The sequence below is a fragment of the Nanorana parkeri genome, unplaced genomic scaffold, assembly GCF_000935625.1.
Source record: "Nanorana parkeri isolate BGI_ZX_2015 unplaced genomic scaffold, ASM93562v1 scaffold657, whole genome shotgun sequence".
Taxonomy (NCBI): domain Eukaryota; kingdom Metazoa; phylum Chordata; class Amphibia; order Anura; family Dicroglossidae; genus Nanorana; species Nanorana parkeri.
The window spans coordinates 319,103-334,964 of record NW_017306925.1 but is presented as its reverse complement, the minus strand read 5'-3'; the positions used below and the strand labels follow the sequence as shown (position 1 = coordinate 334,964).

At 47.3% G+C, this 15,862-nt stretch overlaps 1 protein-coding gene across 1 annotated transcript in view; it reads right to left on the bottom strand.

The window, feature by feature from the left end:
- Positions 1–1,826: 1,826 nt before the first annotated feature.
- The window catches only part of DIS3L2 (DIS3 like 3'-5' exoribonuclease 2), a 328,965-nt gene continuing 314,929 nt past the window's right edge, over positions 1,827–15,862 (bottom strand). The window contains exons 16-21 of the mRNA XM_018563342.1: positions 14,365–14,451; positions 11,028–11,175; positions 3,291–3,421; positions 3,037–3,141; positions 2,643–2,744; positions 1,827–1,925 (exon numbers count right to left, since the gene is read on the bottom strand). Coding sequence (XP_018418844.1) covers positions 1,827–1,925; positions 2,643–2,744; positions 3,037–3,141; positions 3,291–3,421; positions 11,028–11,175; positions 14,365–14,451 — 672 coding nt within the window. The remainder of the gene's footprint in view (positions 1,926–2,642; positions 2,745–3,036; positions 3,142–3,290; positions 3,422–11,027; positions 11,176–14,364; positions 14,452–15,862) is intronic.

Here is a 15,862-nt window from a genome sequence, read left to right as displayed (position 1 = left end):
TGACAGACTGCCTTTGGATCCAGGATAGGGCCATTACAGCCAAACCTGCACATAGCAATACATTGCATGTGCTTGCTGGCTGAGCTGGGGGGACTACAAGGCTCTATATTATCCAGCCTGCCACCCAGCTCAGATGTTGTTAGCAGGTCTTTAAGTGGAAGAAAAAATAAAGAGTAAAATTCCCTGCAAAAATAAAGGGAGCTAAGGTATCCAGCCTAGAGCTTAGGTCTTTAGCTCTGAACACTAGCTGAGAACTGTTTATGTGGTGGTGCTTATCTTTTGATATTGATGTTTCATTATTCTTCTGCTCAACTAGATTGTGGTTCTTGGCAATCACATCATAACAATACAGTTATGTAATGTTGCATGCAAACTATGGTCTTTAAAAGATTACTCTGAAAATGAACAGTTCGATAACTTAAGTGTGTAACATTAAATACCTATCAGAAATACTTTAGGTGCAATTCAGTGGGTGTGTGGAAAAAAATAAGATATGGAGACAAAAATGCACAGAGCAGATCACTTTATTGAACGGTGGATAACATATCAGTCAACAGACCAGATCTTAGCTACAGTTGTATTATAACTCCACAGCAAGTTACATATTTTAGGTGGGAGCATGTTAGTGAAAACACAAGTCTAATCACATATAGCACTCAAATTAAAAGGCAATTGCTCTTCACTAACACCATGCATGTTGGAAGAACTTTCCCAGTCTAGACTACAACACAGCAACCAATTCTCACTTGAATTCTCCTGTAATGCCAAGAATGTAAATGGTTGCTATGGGTTCAGGCAATGTAATAAATTAATTCAATTGCTTTGGTTTTAATGCATTTAATAGATCATGTTTTTTCATTCCTTCTTTTATGACCTACACCCAAAATAATAATTTCTGAAAACATACTGCATTCACATGGCACTTGTGCTGCTAGAATGACCACCACCTATGTACCATCACACTTAATGGATGTAAAAGCTATATCCACCACAGGCCTGGAATGCAAAACCATACTGTCCCTACAAATATCCCAGCTATGTCCTATAAACTAAATAAATGGCCAGTCAGATAAAAATTTCAGATAAAAAGAAATGTATAACAGCAAATTAAATGTCCATCTCTTATATATAACTTGCAGTCTGTAAATTCAGTCTCACGTGGCAGGTGGTTTATTTTTTAACTGCAATATTGGCAACACCACACACAAAAACACACACACGTGAGCACGTGTAATTCAATAGTGCAAAATAAATTGATTAAGATGTAAACATATGGTTAAAATCTGGGCTAGTCACTTTGGCCACTGCCCAACTTATAAAATAAAATACTGTACAAAACAAAGCTAAAAATGGGATATGTTCATTTCTTTATCGCAAATCACTTTGTGTAACTTTCATGGGCTATAGGAGAAAACGTGGCAAATAATCATTTCTCAGCTAAAATAAAAACCATAACCCAATATGTCTAAGACAGCTTTAGGCCTCACTAGGAACATGGAGCAGTCTAGCTACCATGGAAGAATAATAGTGGCCTGTCAGATGTCCAGAGAGCCCCAAAGGTTGAAAACTCTTGGTCTGAGGGATTCAGCCCAGTATCCAGGAGGCTTAGATAAAAATTAATTTAAAAAAATTAAAAAACAAGTGACAGTTTCTGGGTGGAAACATACCATTGCAAATGAATACATACTGACACTGCTATAAAAATATTTCAGTGCTGCTTTGGGAGTTAAATGTTACATCTGTAAATGACAGAATGACACAGCAGCAAAGACATCTTCACTCGTCGCCCTGAGAAGTCATCTTTGTTTGTTTTTTTCGTCCACTACTCAGTCTGTGGCCCCCGGTCTCTTCAAAACCGCTGTATACTTCAAAGGTACATTTTCTGACTTCAAAACCACCTCCACCAAAGTAAAGATGCTAATTACCTGTAAAAGAAAAGGGAAAACAGGATTTTTGTACGCGCTGTAAAATCCTTCTCTTCATGTTCATGGGATGGGGACATGGGATTCAGAGACATTTCGCTACACTGCTGCCCACAGGAGGATTTGGACATGCACTCACAGATCTAGTAGCGTGCACCTCGACAGGAAAGGGTGGAACCTGATTCTTAAAACCCTAGGCCAAATGATCCGCCTGAGGCGTCAAGAAATGGTGGAACGAGAAGCTAGTTCCCCCTAATAGGAGCCATCAGGGATGACAAAGTATTTCTAACATTGGCAGTGGCTGTGAGGTAGACACAAGCAGCTTGAACTACATTCAAACAATGAGGACACCGTATCCTTGTGGAAGACCAAAAGAGCTTTACAGGACAAAGTCACCAGTTCAGAAAACAACGTTGTGAGTGAGCACTGAAAGGGAAATATCCCTGACCGTTTCAAACGGTGATTTGTGAGTGACCCCCCGCCACCTTCCTGATTGGCCCGGGAAGCCAGATCTATGTTCCCTCATGGAACTGCAGGTCAGAGGAAATCTCCCTCTGACTGGAAGTTCCGGTATCGGGGAAGGTATTGTCGCATTCGGGTGAGTACGAGCACTTGCCCAAATACTCTGTATAGGTGCATCCCATATAGTGTGTGTGTGTGTGTGTGTGTGTGTGTGTGTGTGTGTGTGTGTGTGTGTTATTATAAGCATAATCATTTTACCTGTGGCACTGGCTCATCTCCATCTTTTTCCGGTTTCCACAATAAAGTCAGCTCAGGCTTCTTACCCACTTGCTGGAAATTAGAGCTTGCTAGAGGCAGGGCCTGGAAGACACAAGTCAACACTGTGATTAGACCTCCCATAATAGACAATACAGCACAGTATATGCCATGTATGAAATGTTTAGTGGAAGAAATGCCCGAGTTGCCCATAATCACCATATACAGGTTTTTCTTGCATTTTAAACCTGCATGAACAGCAAGAAAATAGGTTGTTCAGTTCTTGTCCACAAACCAGGCCTTTCAGTATTATGCACAAATCCTACTATGTAGACAACAACACTATTTTTATTCCATTTTCTAGTACTTTATTTCATGTGTAAATGGTCAAACTTACATTACAATAGATCCGCTTCTGGACACCGTATCTCAGCACCAAAACATCAAAGGCCTCATTCAACACCCCCATGACCATTGCCTCTGACTCCAAGGGGCCACTTTCCTGTAAAGACATAAAAACAGGAGCTATGAGAACATACATTACTTAATATATGAATGCATATATAAATATACAGATCCAAGCTGTATGTGGTTGCATTTGGCCACTTCTTGAATGCTCCGATGTACAATGCAGAATGTTCCAAGACTCACCTTTACAAACACCGAGAAGAATAGCTCAGCACTAAGTTCCTGCACTCTTTTGGATGCAGTCTTTCTATCATTACAATTGTCTGCTTGCTTCTGGATAGCTTCCTGTGGCAATTTTAGCTTTGGACCACAGCCTAAAAAACACATTATAGATGATTAGCAATACGAATAAAGAAAAAGTATTTATATTATGTTAAATATATACAAACCATTCATTAAATGTATGCTTTATAAATATATTTGGACTCTGTATGTAAATATGCACCCGTGGTAATCCCATAAAGCCATTATTGCATAGCAAAAGATACTTTTAACCCCTTTATGACCAGTGACGTACAGTGTACGTCACTGGCATTGGACCCGTTTAAACAGACTCCCGGCGGCAAAAACTCGGTTTACACTTGTAAAGCTGAATGTTGGCTTTACAGTAGAAGCTATTCTGGCAGCTCAGCTGCCGCCAGATTGCTTCTACGGGCCAGTAAAAGGGGCCCTGTATAAATTTAAGTGTGACAGGCTCAACTGTCAATTAGTATCTTATCACCAACACGGGCTTGCACAGACGTGTATAACTAATTTATGCTGCCCGCATGTATATATGTGTACAGCTGTCAATGCTGTTTTGTGCTGAGAGCTTCCTTATATGGCACTCCCAGTTCAGTGGCCGAGCTCCCGGTCACTGGTTATGGGGACAGGCTTCTGATCGTGTGATCACTGGGACAGCCAATCATAAAAGGATGGAGAAGAAATGGAGAAATGCACATGCCTGTGTACACATGTCCTTCGTGACAGCCATTACCTTAACCTCTTAATGTTCCCTTAAAAATGTAGATCATTTGAGAAGTTTTAGACCTTCTTAGCCAATAATTCAAATATTTCGGTCTGTCTGATTCACAAAGACATGAGATATCTAGATACATTTCAAACTGCTGGTATGGAAAATAAGATCATCAGGGCTGTATCTGTGTGTATGCTGTAACTGTATATGCACCATATGCTTGCAGCTGATAAAGAGACAGTATATGGGCAGTTCTACAGATGTCATACAGAAAAATGTAATTGTTAAAAATGTAATTGTTATAGGCACATACCAAAAAGCATAAAAAAAGCAACGGTGTGTAGGTAATTTATCATGCTTCAACATTTTAATGTAATTAGACTGATGAACGTACATCGTTTTGCTCATCTCAAGTATATATGAGATATATTACAATGTTTATTTCGCAACAATTTATTTAAATATTACAAAAGAAACATGATAGAATATTGCAACAGGGGTCAGTCTACTGCTCGAACCCCCTAAAATTTGAAAATAAGTGACTTATGATGACCTATCACGTTTAAGTTTATTGATTTTAAGAATATATTAGCCTGAATCAATCCGGTAATGTTAAAGTGCTAAAGGTTGGTGATAATTATACTGTAGTACTAGTTAATAATCTGCTTAGAATACTTTCACAGATACAGAAAATCTGCAACAGCCAGGTTCAGAAACCAGCAAGCCTTTATTTAAAAGGATGTCAAGAAGCCAGCAGAACACTATAAAAAGCCCTCTGAGTAAGAACTGATGTGAGAAATGCATCAAGGTGTTCTGTAGGGTACTGCTGGTCTCTTGATTTTGTTTTCAATAAAAGATTGCTAGTTCCTGGACTCAGCTGTAACAGACCAATTCTGGTTCTGAAAGTTACTTCACATTCAGGCAAGGACTGAGATCTGGATCTGGCCTGGATAGAAGGTGTGTCTGGTCCCCCATTTGGTAGCAGTTTTTTTTTTTTTTTTTGTTAGAATGCTTGTTGGTACTGTTGTAACTGTAGAACATAAGATATTGTATGAGGTGTTTACGTGTTATTCAGAAATTCTAATTAAGATGCCATGTGATTACTGTTCATTCCAAAGAGAACCTGTGCCTTGCTCATGTTGGGTAAAAATAGGATTTTGGTACTCACCGTAAAATCCTTTTCTCTCCGTTCATTGAAGGACACAGGGAACAGATCTAGGATCTAGGATGTAGGGTAATATCGCCACCTGCTGGAGAAGGACGCTAGGCACAAAACTAAAGACCAATTACAGCCTAGGGGCAGCCCCTGCTGGTGGCCAAACCCCCCACCTGCTGACAAGTCTCCAGTTAGTAACAAGCAGTTAGGAGCACACACCCACACAGAGGGGCAGGACCTGTGTCCTTCAATGAACGGAGAGAAAAGGATTTTACGGTGAGTACCAAAATCCTATTTTCTTTTCCGTTCATTAAAGGACACAGGGAACAGATCTAGGATCATGTACTGTAGGGACGTCACAGAGCAGTACCAAAAGAGGGGTGGGCCAAAAGAAACAACAAACCCAACTGAACACAAAAATCCCCTCAAACGGCCGCCTGCAACACTTTGCTCCCCAAACCAGCATCCACAGACGCCAAAACATCCACCTTATAGAACTTGGCAAAGGTGTGAACAGAAGACCAAGTCGCGGCCTTACAAACCTGAGAAACGGAGGCACCATGACGAAAAGCCCAAGATGCCCCAACAGCCCTTGTAGAATGGGCCTTAACAGAAAAAGGTGGCTCACGCCCCTTAGTAGCATATGCCTGAGAAACCGTGTTGCGAATCCATCGAGGCCGACGAGGCAGCCCAGCCCTTACGAGGACCATCCGCAACAACAAACAGGGAATCCGATTCCCGAAAAGAAGCCGTAGCACTCAGATAAACCCGGATGGCGCGGACCACGTCCAGACAGTGCAGCGCCTTCTCCTTCCTGTGAACAGGCTTCGGACACAAGGAAGGCAAGACAATGTCCTCATTGAGATGGAAAGCCGAAACCCCCTTCGGCAAAAAGGACGGCCGAGGCCGCAGAACCACCTTGTCCCGATGCAGAACCAGCAAAGGGGACGAACAAGAGAAACGCCAATTCCGAAACCCTGCGGACCGAGGTGACCGCCACCAAAAAGACCACCTTTTGGGACAGAGTCAGAATCGGAATCTCACGCAGGGGCTCAAAGGGAGATTCCTGCAACACCGACAACACCAAATTTAAATCCCACGGCGGCAATGGGGAGTGAACAGGAGGAACGATACGAGTAACCCCCTGTACAAAAGTGCGCACCAAAGCATTGGAGGCTATCGGCCGCTGAAAGAGGACAGTCAAGGCCGAAACCTGGCCCTTGATCGTACTCAAGGCCAAACCCTGATCCACACCAAGCTGCAAAAAAGAGAGGATCCTGGACACGGAAAACACACGAGGCGGACACCCGCTGACTCACACCAGGCAAAATAAGTCTTCCACGTGCGATGGTAAATCCTCCGAGACACAGGTTTGCGAGCCCGCAACATCGTAGAGATAACCGCATCTTAGAGGCCACAATCCCTCAACACCTGGCTCTCAACAGCCACGCCGTCAAAGCCAGCGACGGTAAAGATGGATGGAACACTGGACCGAGACAGAAGATCCAGACGAAGTGGCAGGCGCCACGGGACATCCGCCACCAACCGAACCACATCTGCGAACCACGCCCTCCGTGGCCAATCCGGAGCCACGTGGATTACCGGGACGCCTTCCACCGCGACCCTGCGAAGAAGACGCGGCAACAGATATAGCGGAGGAAATGTGTAAATCAGACCGTAGCAATCCCACGGAGCCACCAGGGCATCCACCGCATCCGCCATAAACCGATCGACCCACCGATTGAGGCGAGACGCCAGGAGATACACGTCCGGGAACCCCCAGCGAATGCAAAGCTGGTGAAACACCTCCGGATGCAACATCCATTCCCCCGGATCCACCGACAATTTTCCACGCCCGGAATGTACACGGCAGAGAGCCGGAACATGCTCCTCCGCCCAGGAGAGGATTATTTCCACTTCCCGAGCCGCGGCCACACTTCTTGTGCCGACCTAATGGTTTATGTATGGTTTACATTGTCCGACTGAACCCGGACCGGCCGACCCTGAAGACGACCCGTCCAATGAAGAAGGGAGAGGCGGATCGCCCGAAGTTCCAGCACGTTGATCGAGAGCCGAGACTCCTTCGCCGACCAAGGCCCTGAGTCGTCCAAACGTCCAGGACGCCCCCCCCAGCCCAACAGAAGGACTTGCCCAACACCAGAGCGGGGGACCAAAGCCACCAGACCAGGGAGACCCTTGCTTCCCGAGACAACTGAACCGCCTGGTCCAGAGACGAGGGGGACTTGTCCCACAGCGACAAGATGGTGCGCTGCAGCACCAGCGTGTGATGCTGTGCGTAAGGCACTGCTTCGAAGGAAGCCACCATGAGGCCCAGGACCTGCATGCAGAAATGGATAGTCGACCACTGACGCGCCCGCAACAGCGTCACGTGCGAGCGAAGCTTCTCCGGGGGCAGGAAGGCAGAGTCCAGAATCAACCCCAGATACTCCAACCGAGTGGAAGGTACCAGGCAAGACTTCTGGAAGTTCAGAAGCCAGCCGAACTCCTCCAATGACCAAACGGTGATCGCCAGATCCGCCACCAGAGTGGAATGCGACTCCGCCTTCAGCAGGTCGTCCAGGTACCCCAGCACCGAAATCCCCCGACAACGCAACAGGGCCAGAATTGGGACCAACACTTTGGTGAACACACGAGGCGCCGACGCCAGACCGAAGGGCAGGGCCACAAACTGGTAATGATCGACCCCACCACAAAGCGAAGGTAGCGTTGGTGGGAGGTACAGACTGGAATGTGAAGGTAGGCATCCTTGATGTCGAGGGAGGCCATGAAGTCCCCCTGATGGAGACATCTGGAACCTGCGAACGCGCACAAAAAGGTGTTCAACCGCTTGAGGTCCAGGATGGGACGAACCCCATCCTTCTTCGGCACTATAAACAGGTTTGAATAAAACCCTCTGAACCTTTTCGAGGAGGGCACAGGAACCACCACCCCTTGGGACAAAAGACCCGCCACCGCGCCGCGAAGGTCCGCCAGGCGCTGAGAAGGAAGAAGGATGTTGGAAGGAAAGAATCTGTCCCCGGGACGCGACAGAAACTCGATTTTGTAGCCCGAAGACAACAATTCCCACACCCAGGTGTCGGAGACACGGGACAGCCAGCGGCCCGCAAAGAGCCGAAGACGTCCCCCCACCCTGGAATCCCGGGATGGGGGCAGGCCTTCATGCCGAGGGAGGCTTACCCTGGGGCTTGGCAGTCCTGGGCTGCAAGGGCCGCTTGGCGGCCTGTGAAGGCGGCGGTTTGCCGAACTCCCCGCCCTTCTCCGAGGGCGGACGTAAAAGCCGCTTGTGAGCGAAAAGGAGGGACCAGGTTTCCGCCGGTGGTCCCTAGGCTTTTACGACTGAGGCAGAAGGTACTCTTCCCGCCCGTCTGATCCTTAATGATCTCGTCCAAGGTAGCACCGAATAGACGATCCCGCGTAAAGGGGAGCTCCGTCAGGGCCTTCTTGAAAGCCTTGTCAGCTGACCAGCATTTAAGCCAAAGGAGTCGCCTAAGAGTAACCGCCGACACCGGCAGCTTGGAAACCAACGGAGCCGCATCCAAAGCCGCATTACACACGTATTGCAGACCCTGCACCAACTGTTCCGCCAGGACGACATAAGCAGGCGACACGTTTTCTTCCGCAAGACCCTGACGCAGCATCTTCGCCCATTCAGTCAAGGTCTAGGAGATAACTGGGATAACTGTAGCCTTGTTCAGGCAGGAGACCGGTGGATCCACTTAGACAGGAAGGACTCCTCAAACGGGTAACGAACCGAGAAGCGTTTGGGGATGGAAAACGACTTGCTCGGACGCTTCCATTCTTTGTAGACAAAATCATCAAAAAAAGGAACGTAAGGAAAAACCTTAGTGGAACGTCTACTCTTGTGCGTCCCAAACTGAACCGGCGGGAGCGCCGAAGAGCTCGGGGTCTCTTCAATTTTTAGCGTTTCCCGAACCAAGGCTGTGACCAGTTCGCGCTCCTGGACCATAAGGGAGGCCCCCGACTCGTCGTCACTACCAGAGTCCGGCTGGGAGGAATCTCGCTGGTCGGGCTGCGCGGATGCGGCAGAAATTTCCCCCTCTTCCTCTGAATCCCCAGAAAGGACAGGGGAGGGGGCCGGCAAGGCATGCTTCAGTGGAGTGCGCTGCGTCAGTGTGCGCTCAATACGGGACACAAAACTGTCCATAGTGGACGAAAAAACCTCTAATGACAAAGCTGCGCCAGTGGACCCCCCACCCAAAGAACCCGCAGGCAGCAGGGGAGACTGGGAAAGGGACGCAGAAGTACAGGCCGTGCAAAGGGGCAACATGGGAGATGTCCCTGAAGAGAGGCTGCAGCCCTCACAGGGCACTGCGGCTAGTCCATCCCCACAATCCATGGCCAGGCAATAACTGCCAATTTAGAGCCAGCCGGCAAATAGAGAGACCCCAGCAAGCACAGCCCCCACAGCAGTTGCCCCAGCAACTGTCCCCGGCAGGCAGACGACCCTCCTACAGCACCTGACTCCCAGTGTCCCAGTGCGTCCTCACCCGATCGCGTCCCGGCGTGAAAGACCGATCCAGCCGGCTGACGCGCTATCACAGGGACCAAGGAGCGACGCGCCGGAAGTGACGTCAGGAAGAGGGCGCCATAGCCCAAAACAAAAATAGCGGCCACGGCCTCCGAAGAAGGCCGCAACAGAAGCCGGGGCTCGATTAGCGGCCCCGGCTCACGCGCGGCCGGAGGATCTGGGACGGCCCGAGTCCAGACATGGCCTCCAAACTCACCCCAACCCCCACCACGAGTCACACGCAGCGTCACATATACTCACAGGAGAGGACGCGGGTCATCCGCAGTCTAGGCGCCGTCATCCAGGCTGGCCAGGAGACACAGAAGCCCAGACGCGCAGACGCTATGGAAGAGGCGCCCCCGACCGCAGTTGCGGCGCCAGGAGCCCATGGGGAGTACTGTGACTGGGCGGCCGGGACCCCCAGTCATATGCACCCCCCTGGGATGAACCCACAGGCCACCCCGCCGAAGCGGGGTCGTCGCAGCCGACCCATCGTAGCGGGACTGCATGCGTTCCGACGGTTGTCCAGGGGAGACTCCAAGGATCCGAGACATCCAGCCTGTCGCCCTGACAACACTTGCTAGAAGATCCCTCTGAAAAAGATCAGAAAGAAGCAGGTAAGAATACCCGAGAAAAAATTCTAAGCTCCTTACTCCTGACGCAAGGCAAAAAACTGGAGACTTGTCAGCAGGTGGGGGGTTTGGCCACCAGCAGGGGCCGCCCCTAGGCTGTAATTGGTCTTTAGTTTTGTGCCCAGCGTTCTTCTCCTGCAGGTGGCGATATTACCCTACAGTACATGATCCTAGATCTGTTCCCTGTGTCCTTCAATGAACGGAAGAGAAACAGGTTGATTTTAATGCCATCCCCGTGCCTATTTATACCTACCTTTCTCTTTACTCCTCTGCTTTCTATAGTGATAAGAAGCCATGTTCATGTTCCAACTCTTGATGTCCTAGTGCCTAAGAAGCCAAAAGCCAAGCACTAGCATTATCGAGAGAGAGAGAGGGGAAAGCGAGTCCTGTGCCCCCTATAAACAAAAGTACTAGGTATGCAATTTCACTTTCCTTGGTAAACGAAGCAGCAAGAGAGGGAAAGGAAGGCCAATACAAGCAGCGGTGTGGGCCATTATTAAAATTAACCTGTTTTTACCAACATGGGCAAAGCACATGTACTCTAACAGTTTTTATGCTTATTGTATACCATGAAGATATAGGAATGCAGTCACTGCTTTGCAGCTTTCCATCATTAAGGTATACTCACCAAGAGACGATGCAAGGAGACGATGAACAATAATGTCAGCAAAGCGTCTTATAGGAGAAGTGAAATGAGTGTATAGAGGGACATTGAGTGCATAATGATGGAAAAGGCTCTCATCCCTAAGGGCTCCAGTACAGAAATATACTGCCATCTACATAAATGGGAAGAGAAGAGGAATTTATATTAGGCTTTATTCAACTCAAAACTGCATTTCATTCAAAACAAAAATTCTGTTTAAACATTTATAAGTAGGAGGTGTGACTGAAAATGGAGGCGCGAGGACATGCATTAGTGAGCTTTGCAGTCCTTAGGATTTTTATATGGACTTTTCCCTTCCGAGCTACTCTTTTTAGCCTATGCCTAAATGCAAATTTCCTCCCTCTACACAGGAGCCACGTACAAAAGGCATTCAACGCTTTCTTATTAAATTGCTGCCTGACAAGGTCCTACCTAGGCCTCTCAACATGACACTGCAGAAAGTTACTGCTAAATCAAAGCTGAACCCATGTGGTGCAAATGACAGAGGAATGGCCCAGATCGGAGACCGTTCCTCAGCGGACCATAGCCTCTGTCTGGCAACCTTGAAACAGGCCAAAACTGCTCATCGGACACCACAGCTGCTTAAATGCCCTTTAACTAGGTCTTTCCATGTTAAAGATCTGCAACCCAAAGATAGGTGTGGAGAGGAAGCCCCATGCAAACTCAAAGTCACAGACAATCATACACAAATAGATTTCTCCATTCACACTAAACAACGTGGATGGACGAGGCTATTGTATTCCGACAGCGAGTGTCTGCCAGATCGGAGCAGCAGGGGAGCAAAGGAAAGGTGTACATAAGCTTCTGGTGGAGCCATCTGCCAATGCACAGGTTTACTTTAGGGTACTCCTAAAGTTGCATAAAACCCAACTGATTAAAGTTGTCATCACATAGCCAGACATGCATGTTATCTTGTCTGTTCATTTGTTTACTTCAGTCTCTTCCTTTCAGCACTGGATCCTTTTTTAATGACTTCTGTTATTGCAGTGGCTCCCATCAATAGCCAGGTTTCTAAGGAGCCTCCCTGATGTGAGTAGACCCCCTTCCTTTCCCTTCCTGGGACCACAAATACTTGGAACCATTCAGACATGCATAGTCGGCATGGAGAAGCTGCAGCTGAAGGTAACTGTGACCACTCTGCTCTTCCACTTCGTGGCGCAGTGTGCCTTCCTGGTGCTATCAGCCAGGAGGATTACAGTAGAGTGCCTGGGCTGTGGCGGTGCAGAGAGTGTGTTTAGCACCACCGTCAGGTCATGTGGAGAAATACAGAAAACAGCTTTCTCCATAGAAGAAACAGGGACAGCGAGCTGACTTGTGATCACAATCTACTAGGGTTAGCTTTGTGATTGACTGGTAGATTGCAATCGACCTAATGGGCATCCCTGCTCTTCACCACCCACTGGCCAACAGAACCTGGGCCAACTGATTTTTCAGGAGGAGATTGTTTAAATATTCTACAACATGGATTACCCGAGAGTGAAGCAGAGCAAGATTTGGCTGTTTCTAGGGAACCCAGGATGAAGACCTTAGGGTGGGCTGGCTTAGGCCTCTAACACCAGGCATGAGCACAGCGCATCAACACAAGTAACAATGGGATCCTTAAGTTTTGGAAGGATCACCTCAGAGAGCATGTTCTTCTTAACAGACTCCTCAGAAGCGGATGCTCTTTTCTCACTCTCTTCCAGCAGCTGTGAGAGGCTGAAGGGGCATGTTGGTGACCGCTTCAATTCACAGCCCTAAAAAGGATCCTACCCAATACGTCAGACATGGTGAAGGAGAGCTCCTCTCTGGATAACTAGAAGGGGTGTGCATCCGATGGAGCAATGGAGGCCTTAGAGGAAGGGAGAGAGTCTGACTGTGGGCATAGCTGAGGTGACTAGGGCCCCTAGCAGATAGAATGTCACTCCCCCCGAGCAGTTATATGAATGTGAGATAGTAAAATCCATGACTGTGCACTCTTGCACCTATAATCTGCCATGTGCAATGCCCAAAAGGGAACTCACAACCTTCACGCTAAGGGCACAATAGCACAGGACTAACCACTGAAAGATGATTTCTTCCTGGAGCAGAAAATTAGTGACAAAACCCTATTCTGGCTTCACCCATCATGGTGAGCATACCCCAAAGTGGTTCAGGGACACGACTCTGCTGATGGACCATGGCCCTGTATCTGTATAGTACCCTGCTGCTAACTCAATGGGGTTACCGATGGGTCAAGGTGAGCATCCAAGCAGGATTCAATGCCAAAAGCAACATTACAGATCGACTCCACATCTTCTTGCCAGCAGGGTTAAGGTATGGTCCCCCAAGGCTTAACTGAGGAGTCAACTGATCTGGAAAGCTGTTAAGGCTGCGAAGTAGCTAATTTGCTAGTGGGATCCTGAAGAAAAGGAAAACAAAACCATGCCTTGGGAGGTAAAAAAAAAGGAAGAAGGAGGTAGATGGACAAAATCCAGGGTTAGGAATACAGAGTTAGGATCCTGTGTCCTGTACTGTATGATTAAGAAACCTCTTTTCCCCAAACAGTGGAAAAGGGTTAGAATTTCAGTAGTTGTGAGTCCACTGTAAGGATCTCCCTCAACTTTTCAGGGACCATTCACACAAATTGTGGTAGGCTACGTTGTGGTGTCATTCATTTTGAATGGCACCACAATGCATTACTAAAGAAGCAGGCAATGTCCCCAAACATGCATTGTGTGCTATTGTGTATTCTGGCGTTATCTAATGTTTCGTGCTTGAAGTGCTGTCAGCTCTTTGAAAAGAGGGACAATAGGTATCACTTTAAAAGGGAGGAACAGAGACCAATACAAATTCCCAAGGTACTAAACCCTTCTACATGCAACAAGTTTTACTTTTTTGGTATGCATCGCCATTAAAAGAGATTTTCCATGACTTCCTGAAATCTCCCCAGTTGGGACACAAAAAGCAAGAAACCTGACAGGAGGTTCAAATTCTACCTCACCACTCAAAATGAAAACATTTTGGTCACAGAGCAACTTTTTAAAAATAAAAATGGAATAATGTTATATATGAAGTTAAGTTTCCACTAAACTAGAAAAGGATTCCCCATTTGTTTTAAAATCATTAATATGGCAGACTTTAATCAAAACCACCACCATAATAACCTTTAAGCTGGAAAATGCTACATGTCCAATGGAAAAACACTGTCATGTCAGACACAAGAGATTTCTGAACAAAGGCTTTATTTCATATAGGAAGACCTTTGTCACTGACCTCCATGCCTAGCAAATGAAAAAAACATCTATTTATAGGTGAAAGGACATTGTGTAATCTGCCTTACCTGCATCGGCTTGGAGCACATGTTGGTGAGGACTTCCTTCCGTGCAGCAGAGTACTCATCAGTCCCAAATTGTTTATTTAAGCTTTTCTGCAGAGAGCAAATAAAAATAGACAATATTGACCAACCTGCTTTAAGTTACCCCTTTATACGCACAATAGGACTTAGAGAACTATGGGGTCAGTGTTTTTCCCCATAGTTCTCCTTAGGGTAACGGGAGGACACAAACTAGAGTCCTCCCGTTACCCTAAGCTCAGTATACCGCGAGCTACAGCTCGCGGTATACTGAGACGCCGCAGCCGGAGCGGATCCCGACCTGGACGTCAGGATCCACCCAGCTGCGTGAGTGACAGCTGGCTCTGCCTATCTAGAGGCAGAGCCAGCTGTACCCGCCCCCTCCCCCATCCGTTCTGCCAGTCAGCGCTGGCAGATCGGAGCGGGGAGAGGGGAATCCAGCCACTCCCCCTGTCACGGCAGAGAGCCGTGACAGGATCGAGAGGTGATCGAGAGGTGAGCGAACCCGGTATGTGTTCGCTCACCTCCCGATCTACTAAGCCGACCTGTGACAGTCTCATTGTCACAGGTCGGCTAGAACTATGAGGTGAGTGGAAATCACTCATCTCATAGTTCTCCTTTAATCATTAAAGACAATTTTTTATTTTTTGTTAGTGTTAGTCATATTTGGGCATTTGTACAATAGTAAAAAGTCTAGAAGAAATAAATTCTCAACAAGTAGTAAATCAACCTTCAGACACGTTCTGACCATCTTATATAACCAAAAATGTTCATGACACGCTGTCACAGGAGGCTGGGCGGGGCAGGGAGGAGAGCTCAGCCTCCTGTGATAGCGCGTGCTGTATCCGCCCCCACACCGATCTGTCGGACTGTGACACGACGCTGAGCGGTGTGGGAGGAGAGACTTCGGCCGCTCACTGCGCTCTCCTCCCGCATCGCTCGGTCGGCTGTCACAGTTTCTGTCCTCCCCGCTGGGACACAGAGCAGCGCCCAGCGAGGAGGAAAGAAACCTGGAATGCGCTGCACAAAAATGGCAGTTTCAGCATTTAGCCAAAAGTGCAATTTTCCGCCCATATGTTTCGGCGGCCGATATATCGGTGCATCCCTAATTACAGATGATCAATCCTTAGATGTGACTGCTACATTAGTTTTCATTCAGCAAGTACAGAAATAACCAGCTTATCTTCCCAAAAATGCAGTGTCCTCGTCACTTCCTGGTAACTGAACAAAAAGCACAAACAATGCGATCTTCTTTTCTAGGCATCTTTTGTAAATGACTAATTCCCCTGCACCAATGTAATAGAGATGAAGATGTATATGTAGTCCAAATCAGAAAAAGCATCCTATTGACAACCATGACTCCCTTCATAAATACAAAGGAGTAAGTGGGTGTAACCACCCAGGGACAGGAAGTTATTTCAGGCTCACTATGTGTAAATAAATAAAAAAAAAAAAAAAAAAAAAAAAGTAAGTACCCCCCAACACT